This window comes from Otolemur garnettii, unplaced genomic scaffold (assembly GCF_000181295.1).
Source record: "Otolemur garnettii isolate 467f Iridium unplaced genomic scaffold, OtoGar3 scaffold00031, whole genome shotgun sequence".
Taxonomy (NCBI): Eukaryota; Metazoa; Chordata; class Mammalia; order Primates; family Galagidae; genus Otolemur; species Otolemur garnettii.
Genome location: NW_003852426.1, coordinates 10,313,468 through 10,323,592, shown reverse-complemented (window position 1 = coordinate 10,323,592; position 10,125 = coordinate 10,313,468). Strand labels below are relative to the sequence as shown.

At 36.4% G+C, this 10,125-nt stretch overlaps 1 protein-coding gene across 1 annotated transcript in view; it reads left to right on the top strand.

Annotated features, from left to right (window-relative positions):
• Nucleotides 1-10,125, top strand: part of KIF6 (kinesin family member 6) — a 334,925-nt gene that overhangs the window by 67,749 nt on the left and 257,051 nt on the right. Inside the window, exon 4 of the mRNA XM_003789167.3 lies at nucleotides 6,572-6,719. Within this exon, the coding sequence (XP_003789215.1) occupies nucleotides 6,572-6,719 (148 nt within the window). The remainder of the gene's footprint in view (nucleotides 1-6,571; nucleotides 6,720-10,125) is intronic.

Sequence of the window (10,125 nt, the reverse complement as noted above, 5' to 3'; positions counted from 1 at the left end):
CCACCTTAGGTGTACGTGGCTGGCACCTTAGCCAGTTAAGCTATAGGCGCCGAGCCCACAAAGATTTTTAGTCAAAAATACAATGACTTGTATTTTTTCTAGCATATAATTGTGACATATAGGGAGTAGTACTTCAGTTCATAATCTTTAAGAGGATCAAAGCTTTATTTTTATTCATGCAGATATTGAAAGATGAAAAATGACAAAATAGCTTTATAATTTAAACTTCTTAGAAATACGCATTTTGAAAAATGAAGAAGAGGATTTTTGCAATGGAAATGTCATCTGATCATCAAACTCTGGGTTTATAAAGGGTTGATTTATTTATATATCAGTACTATCTCTAGCTGAGATGGATTAAGCAATAGCCTGCATTGTTGATTTTAGGAAGCTCAGAAATAATTTCTGAACATAAATGTCCATCCCATTGTTCACTGCTGAATTTTATCATTAAAATTTCACTCCTTTAATTACTATTCCCTCTTTTTGTCTTTAAAAATACCACTGAAAAGGTGGTATACCCATCTAGTTACTAAGAACTTAGTATAAATTCTTCTTTACCATTTTATTAGTGTAACAGCTTTGTTGAGATGTAATTCACATACCCAAAAATCTATCCTTCAAAGTATGCAGTTTAGGAGCTTTAAATACAAATGTGCTACCATCAATCACCATTATTTAATTTTGGAACATTTTCATTACTCCACAAAGAAGCCTCCTACCATACCCATTAGGTATTATTTCTTCTTTCCCTTTTCTCACAGCCCTGTCAACCACTAACCTTTCTATCTGTATGGGATTTGCTTATTCTAGACATTTTCCAGAAATGGAATCACAATATGTGGACTTTTGTGATTGGCTTCTTTCATTTAACATACTATTTTCAAGTTTTATGCATGTTGTACCTTGTATCAATACTTTCTTTTCATTGCCAAATAGCTCACAGAATGGATATGACACATTTTGTTTATCTACTCATCAACTGATTGTCATTTGGGTTATTTCCATTTTTTGGCCATTATATACAATGTTGCTATGATCATTCATTATACATTTTTGGTGGACATTTTAAAAGTACTTTGGGGTATATACCAAGCAGGGTCATATGGTAACACTATGTTTACATTTTGTGGAGCCACAAAACTGTTTTTCAAAGAAACTATGCCATTTTACATTTCTAGCAGCAATCTATGAGGGCTCCAATTTGTCTACATTTTCACCAGCACTTCTTACTGTCTTTTTTATTTTAACCATACTAGTGAGTGTGAAGTGGAATCTCATAGTTTGGATTTGCATTTCCCTATTGGCTAATGAGGATAAATATCTTTTCATGTGCTATTGGCCCTTTGTTTATTTTTTTAGAAAAATGTCTATTCAAATCTATTGCCTACTTTTTAATTGGGTTGTTTGTCTTATTATTACCTTGCAGGATTCTTTATGTGTTATGGACTATAAATGACAAGTCCCTTGCCCTATAGATGATTTACAAACTTTATCTCCATTCTGTGCATTGTCTTTTCACTTTCTTGTTTGTGTCCTTTGAAACCCAAAAGCTTTTAATTTTTTATTCGATAAACAATTTATTTCTTAATTTTTTAATTTCAGAATATTGGAAAGAAGCACTATGAATTGGAAGCAGGGTGACTGGGGGAACACATCTACCTGTTTACTCCCCTCCCAGCATGATTTTCATTGAGATTTACTTCCACATGTGCACTTATATGTTGATCAATTTGTTCCAACTTGGTATTAAATACATACATTTGTTTCTCCATTCTTGTGATGTTTCACTTAGGAGAATGATTCCAGTTCCATCCAGGTTGTCACAAAAGATTGCCATTTTTTTAATGGCTAAGTAGTACTCCATGGTATGCAAATACCACATTTTATTAATCTATTCATGTATTAGTGTTTACTTGGATTATTTCTACATCTTTGCAATTGTGAATTTTTTAATTAAATCATAACTGTATACATTAATGCATTTATGGGATACAATGTGCTGATTTGATATACAATGTGGAATGCTTACATCAAATTGATTAACACATCTAATGTGCAGCTGTGAATTGTGCTGCTATAAACATTCAAGTGCAGGTGTCCTTTTTATAAAATGACCTTTTTTCCTTTGGGTTCTTGCCACCCAATGCAAATAAGAAATAACCTGAGTGGAAATGGTGAGAAATTAGAAATAAAGACATGTAAGAGATATAAATAGAATGGGATCAGGAAGGCTGATGCTGCTGGTGGCTACTTCCAGCCAACCAGCCAGCCCCAGACTATGGAATCAGCTTAATTTATAAAGTATCTTTAACAAGGTAAATCTCAACACCTTGGGTAAGGATTAACATTAAGGAGGAAAAGCTGTGTACTTGCTGCTAATAAGGAAAGTATGTATGAGCTACATGACTTCTGGCAGATGAAAAGAATGTTTGTTAAAGGAGGAGAAGTGTGTGTGTGTTGTGGGGGGGTGTCATTCCTTGAACACTACCCCAAGCTGTGAGAGGCCCTGCCACCTCATAGCCTGTTCCGCCACATTGGGTATCCCAGTGGGATTGCTGGATCTAATGATAAGTCTATTTTAAGTTCTTTGAAGTATCTTCCTACAATTTTCCATAGAAGGTTACTAGTTTGCAGTCCCACCAATAGTGTATAAGAGTTCCTTTCTCTCTACATCCATGCCAGCACTTGTTGTTTTGGGACTTTGTGATAAAAGCCCTGCAAATGGAAACCAAAAGAAAGCCAGTATAGCCATTCTCACATCAGATGATTTTGACTTCAAATCAACAGAAGGAAAGGAAAACAAAGGTGGTCACTACATAATGGTGGAGGGAACAATTCAACAAGAAGACTTAGTAATCCTAAATATTTATGCGCCTAACATAGGAGCATCCAGATTCATAAACCAAGTTATACTTGATTTAAACAAAATGATAAATAGCAGCACTATAGTTTCCAGAGACTCAACACCTCACTGAAAGAACAGGACAGGCCCTAAAAAGAAAATCAGCAAAGAAACAAAGGACTTAAATAGAACTCTAGAACAAATGGACCTAACATACCCCCAAACCATTAAATATGTGTTCTTCTTATTAGTTCATGGAAAATATTCTAAGATTGATTGCATCCTAGGCCACAAAACATGTCTCAACAAAGTTTTTAAAGTAGATGTTATACCATGTATCTTTTTAGACCACAGTGTAATAAAACTAGAAATCAATTCCAACGGAAACACTTATCCACAAAGTCATGGAAACTAAACAACATATTGTTGAGTGATCGTTGGGTCAATGAGAAGATAAAGATAGAAATCAAAAGGTTCTTTTCTATCTTTTAGATGTGAGCATTTACGGCTACACAAACTAGTTTTCCTCTACAGACCACTTTTGCTGTATCCCACAGATTTTGGTAACTTGTTTCCACATTTTCATTTGGTCTATGTCTTTGTCATATGCAGCCTCTAAAAATCTCTTTTCAGCTAGCTTTGTGGTTAGCTAATGTTTAGACAGAGATTTCCTTCAATGTTTTGAACTCATCAGTCTCTGGGCCTCCATACAGGCAGCTCTGCATGTGTGTGAAGCATACCTTGAATGCTCTGAAAGTTTCTAACTCTCACGTCTCACTTTCCATTTGTGCAGAGTCTCAAGGCCAGCCAGAGGTGAGATGTGATGCCCTTCTCCAGTCTTTTTGGGGCATGCACACAGCCATGCACATGCATGATTTTGAGGGGCCCAGGAATATGTCAGAGCTTTGCAAAACCCCTTATAGACATCTTCTTCCACAGATTTTCCCATTAAGTTTTCGGTCACTCTCTTGTTTACCTCACTGGTATTGCAGCTTTAGGCAACTGTGATATAAACACTTGCCACTGATTTTTTTTTTTTTCCCATAAACACTCTTGAGACAGGCCTACTGTCACTGAGTGACCTCTGAGTCAGGTCAAAGACAGGCACTGTCAGAGGGGCTTTTCCAGGGATCCTTCAGACAGTCAGGGAGTGACAGCACTTTGAAGATAGGGGCTCTGTGAGGAGCACCAACCCTGTGCTGCTCCCTTCAGTGGTTGCTAGGCTGCTGGTTTTCACAGCTCCTGTGTTTCAAGGCTGTTGTTTTTCAAGGCTACCAAGGATTTGGGGAGAGGAGGTTGGGAATGTTCAAGTTAAAATCCCACAAAGCTCACTGTTCCTACTAGGTTTCAGCTGTTTTTCTTGAATAAACACTCCTTGGATTGTTGTAAGCCTTTGGATAATTTCCAGAGTTCTAAAAAAGTTGATTTTGACGATTTTTGCCACTGATATCACTGTTCTTGTGGAGGAAAGAGTTTTCAAAGAGCCTTACACTATTATTTCTCTTTGTTTATTTTTGATTAGCATTATCCCTTAGGACAGACAAGGCTAGGAGCATATGAAAAGGCCTAGTGCCCAGGGAAGAGTGAACACAAGGTTGAGTTGGAATGGGGACTCCTCAGAAGGAATTGTAAACAAATTTTACCTGTTTACATTCCTTATTTAACTTTTTAACTGTGGCAGTGTAATAAATATCCATGGGAGTATCCCTAGGCGGAACCTATATTCTTTTTCTTTTATAAAGTGTTCTAAGAAGCTGTGCCACTTGGTTTTCCACCCCACAGCTGATGGGGGAGGGGCAGCGCATGTTAGAGGCAGATACACTCGGACAACTGGCAGTGGAAAAAAGACATAAGTGTAAAAAGGGAGACAAACACTCAGTGGGTGCCACTGTAGTGGGCAACAATGCTCACTTTGCAGAGGCAAGATCTGTGTCAAAATGAAAATATTAATTTGTGCTCGGTCGTCTTTGCTTTCCAAGATAGCAAAGAATCTAATATTATCTAATATTCTAATTAGATTAGATTCTATTTAGGTTAATAATATCTAATATTCTAGAAAGCTTTCTATCAAGAATCAATAAAACATTTAAAATATGATAGTTAAAGTCATAGACTTCATTTATCTGAAGCATTTATGGCCAAGAAATGCTATATATCCAAATGATATTGCTAATGGGACGTAGCTATTTCATTGCTAACAAATTCTGTTGAGGAAAAAGGTTCTATAATCATCCACCTAAATTCTTCTTCTTTTTTTTTTTAAATTTCAGATTAATATGAGGGTACAAATGATTTGGTTACACTGCATTTGTCAGGCCAAGTCCATGATGTAGTAGAGTCCTTCACCCAGAGGGTATGCTATATACCCTTATATCGTGCTCATTAGGTGAGAGCTTACCAGTCCCTGAGCCTCCTCCCCTCTGCCCTCTCCTATCCACCTAAATTTATCATGGTAGTTCCAACATCTTAGAAGCTGAGAATTTCAACAGTTTATTGTCTCCATATGAAGATACATGAACACAAAAATGATTAAGCTTCTCAAAAGTAGAAAGTCAAATCACATAATACTAATACTTTTTTGTACACTCCCTGTACTAAATCCTTTAATGTTATAAGTACCAATAGCAACTTATGTCTGCATAAAAAGGATGCATTGATTTGTTGTTGATGATATTGTTGTTAGTTTAATAGTTGCATAAAGTGCTAAGGACTTAATTAACCACTTCAGAATAAGCTCTCGCCACACTTGTGTGTTTTAAAGGGGCACCATAATGGTTGATCATCCATCATGCACACATGAAAGCATACAAAACACAGAACTGCAGACAGAGTCTCAGCAGAAGGAGTACAGCAGGAATCCTAATATGAATAGAGAGGTGTGGCTCAGAGGGACCATCTATTGAAAAATCCAGTCAAACATGGGTGCCATTAGCTGACATCATCAGAGCTAGTTTGATGAAAAGTCTCAGAGTTCAAGAAGCCACTTGTTGCAAAAGAAAGTAAAGCTGCAAAAGTTGACTGTTCCATGTGGCATAGATAAAAGTCCCACTGTTGAATGTCTGCATCATGTCATGCAAATTATTAAAAGTCTACATTACAGATGGTGGTCTGCAAAGTCTGAGAAGATTTAGGGTTCTTAAGTCCACCATCAAATCAAGGGCTGTTCTGTAGGGCTGAAGAACACATATGGACCAGCAGATTTTATAAAAAGTCATTCCAAGAAAAGAGAGGAGGGAATTCCTAGAGGATTTTCAGTTGGTTCTGAGTATTAAGTTGGGAATTACATTACAAGATACATAGTGACAGAATAATTATCTATGTTCTAGGGAGTGACTACTGTGTATTTACCACGTGAGGCATACACCATGAGTGTCACCAGGGTGACAATTTCCCACATTACAGCTGTTTTTTCCCCAGAACTTTTTTCAATATATTCTTTTATTCAAGGCCTGTATTATAAAGATAAAGAAAATATTTATGATGACTGGACTTTTAAATCCATTACTTGTCCTTTCTTAGAGAAAAGAATTGATATGCTGATGTTCTTGGATAAAGATGTGAATTCTGTCTAAGAATTTGACATATATAATATTTCTACAGATATTTCTATAAATTTCCTATAATTGTATTTTTGATAGTTTAATAAGGAAGTTATTAGAATACAAGCTATCTAGTACACAGGCAATTAGGCATTTTGATTAAAAGTGTGTCATTTCTTTACGGCAGTGTCCTGGCAGGTTACAACGGTACCATCTTTGCATATGGGCAAACTGGCAGTGGCAAGACATTTACCATCACAGGTGGAGCAGAGCGTTACAGTGACAGAGGCATTATCCCAAGGACATTGTCCTACGTTTTTGAGCAGTTACAAAAGGTATGAGACTCAATCCATTTGTATTTGATATATTTAGCAAAAATTTACTGTGGGCAGGAAATTTATCATGGCATTTTATTATATCATATCTAAATGAGAAAGTATCATTATATAATAACTCTGGCCTTTACATTTAAAGAAAGGTTGGGATTTTGCTGAAGAGGTGAAATTAAGAAGGTGCTTCTCATTAAAGGGCTGAAATTCAAACAAAGACTCATGGAGAGTTCTTTCTGATACATCCATGGAGGTCCAGATAGCAGATAACACCTTTTACTACCTAATATCTTATATTATCATTAAGAAACTGAGGGATGACCTTTTGCCAAAGCAGACCTTTATTTCAGCTGCTAAAGCACTGATAAGATAGTATGATTGTTACCTTGCACACTTTTTATAGACGCCCAGAGGAATTTTCTAGAGTACAAATCCATTAATTACATCTAATGTTACTATAAAGAGTTCTTTATGTATGTTTCGTTTATATATGTATATATGTATAATATATTGATTGAGTGCCTTCGAGTGCTGGTTGCTTTATCAGTGTTTGATGTAACATATAATGCAACTAACAAGGTAGGTATCCTCACTCCCATTTCATAGTTGGGAAAACTGACCTTCAGGTTAAAAACTTTTCTCTGGGTCCGTATATGTAACCTATCTGGAGTTGTATGCTGGGTTGGTTTGATCCAGACTCTGCTTTTTACTATTCCACACATACTGCCTCTACACCTCAGAGGCTTTATGGTGCTGGTTGTGTTTAAACAAATTCCCTATAATGAGTCACTTAATGTCTCTTGGTTTCAGTTTTTTCTTCTGTGAAAGCAGGGATTGAGTTGGACTAAAGGCTCTCTAGTATCCCTGCTAGTTCCAACAAATCCTTGGTTATATTAATTATGTAAAACAAATGTCCTAACTAGGTCAATGTAATAGTTACTCCAAAATTTCTTGACTGTATGCTGTTTATATTTTGAGTTGTAAAGATGAGAAGAAATTGCTGAGATCTGCATAATTTGAAATTCCCATCCATAAAGTAGTAATTATCCATTAGTTCAGCTCATCTCTCACTGGCTCAAATATGCCAACTTTTCATGCCAAAAAATTTGGAAGAGAAAGGCTTGAGTACAGTGTATATGTTGAATTGAAAGCCATTTTTTTCTGGTATTACCTATTTTGTTCCTACATTTCACAAACTAAGAATATAGGTTTTATTGCTAGGGCCTAAAATGTGGAAGCCTGTTGTCTTGGAAAGATCACTAGAGTCAGTGCAAGTTGACCTGGTTTACTTACAGCAGTGGCCTTGGGGCATTTACTTAATGTCTCAGTCTTAGGAAGTTATCATGAGAAGCAGAACATACTGTATCTAAAGATAGTGTCCATTTCTGGCACACATTATATGCTCGATTCATGATAGCTATTACCACAGCCATTAAGCCATGCCTATGCATGGGGACAAATTATCCCGATCTCTTTTAGAGAACCCTTGGAACCTCTCAGAACAAATGAAGCCAATTACTCTGATTAGATTAAACAGAATTTTAAAAATCCTCTCCTGATGGGAAATACATTTTGCCCTTTTAAAAAGTTCATGAATAGTTAGTTACTAAAAACACAGCTCTACATGTCTAAATGTGTCCCAAGTACTTACCATGTGTTAGGTTCACTGTTTTGGATTTGTCATTGATACTACTCTAAACCCCATTTCATTCTGAATAATCATGAATAACTTACTGCACTTGTAGAGAGCCTATTGGACCTATTTATACCAAGGCAACTCTTTGTAAAAGGACAGATTTCCACGATGGGGAACAACACATTTATTATAATCTAACTGAGCTGTGTATGGGAAGTCAGGCAACTTGAATGTATCATGGAGTTCATTCACATTATATAGCTGAAAAAATGCAGACTGGTACTTAGAGGTCCCCAGGTGACTACCGCAGAGGGCCACATGGAGCTCTCTAGAATTTCTAAAGGAAACACTTATGCAGAGTCTTTATTTTAAGATAAAGTAAGAACCCAGTGCATGCTAGGTTCTAAAATGCCTGTGAGTATGATAGGAGCACATTTTCACTGATTTTAAAAGAAGAAAATTGATTCCATTTATTTTAGAAATCCCTGCTCATTATTTTTGAGTATTGTGAGGTTCAAACTTGTTTTGGGGCAGGAGAAAAGACTGTCTGCAGGAAACATGTGTGTTACATTACTGTCTGGCAATCCCAAACACTAAAACAGAGTAATACGGAAAGGTAGCTTGCCACATAGCTCAGTGAATTTTAAGTGTGTACTCCAATAAAAGTCCAGAAAATGCAGAAGCTGGATGAGCCAAAGGCATTATCCCTATCATCTCAGGGCAGTGGGCCTGCTGTTTTCCTGACTTTTTATGACTTGTTCTAATTTCTGGAAGAAGAGAATTTCTCCATGGCAGACAAACATATAGTTGGACGTCCTTTTTTCTTTCTTTTTCTTTTCCTTTTATATTCACATACTGACTTCTCCATCTGAAGGCTTTAGAAGTAATAATAAAAATAATAATAATAGCAATAATAATAGCAACAGCAACAACAGTGATTCATTGATGCTTGTCATGGGCCACATATTTTTGTTAAGCTTTTAAATGTAGAACCTTATTTCTTTGTTGTCCCAGTTATGCAAGATCAGGGTTATTTCCCCTGGGTGAAACAACTGAGGTGAAGATGTAGGATCACTCACTTATAAATGGTGGACCAGTATGTCTGATGCTGAGAAAACCTCAGAACTGTGTGTTAAAATTTCAAACTATAATCTATAGGATATTTCAGATATGTTCAGGTGAATTTTAAAAATATGTTGATTTAAACAGGATCTCAGAATTTTGCTGATGTAACCCCCCAGGGCCTTTATCATGCTTTGAGAATCTTTCAAAGAGGGATAGAGAGTGTACGTTGACCATGGAACACTTTCTCCTAGGAGTATTTTATGGAATATTTTAGAAACACTGGATTAGACTAATGGCCGTACAGAGCCTGTCAAGGGTTTATGCTCTCTGATACCTGTGCTACCAAGCTATAGCCTAAAGGATTATGATGAAATGATAAGACTAGGACATTAATGTGATCAATGGGCTATTCATCAGGATAATCATTCACAGAATTTCTAGCATTTGGTTGAGAGAAATTTGTTTAGTAATTCAGTCCATGTTGTGATCTTCACAGAATACCAGAAAACAAATTTTAGCTGGAGCATGTTTTTATTATAGTCGTGTGCTGGCTGAGAGATGCCTTAATTGTTCACGTATTATTTTGTTTATATGACGTGCTAATATCTTTATTTGGATAGTTTGAGCCATTTTATCAAACCAAAGAATCATTAATTTTAAACTGAAGAACATGTATGGTGGCTCGGCGCCTGTGGCTCAAGTGGCTAAGGC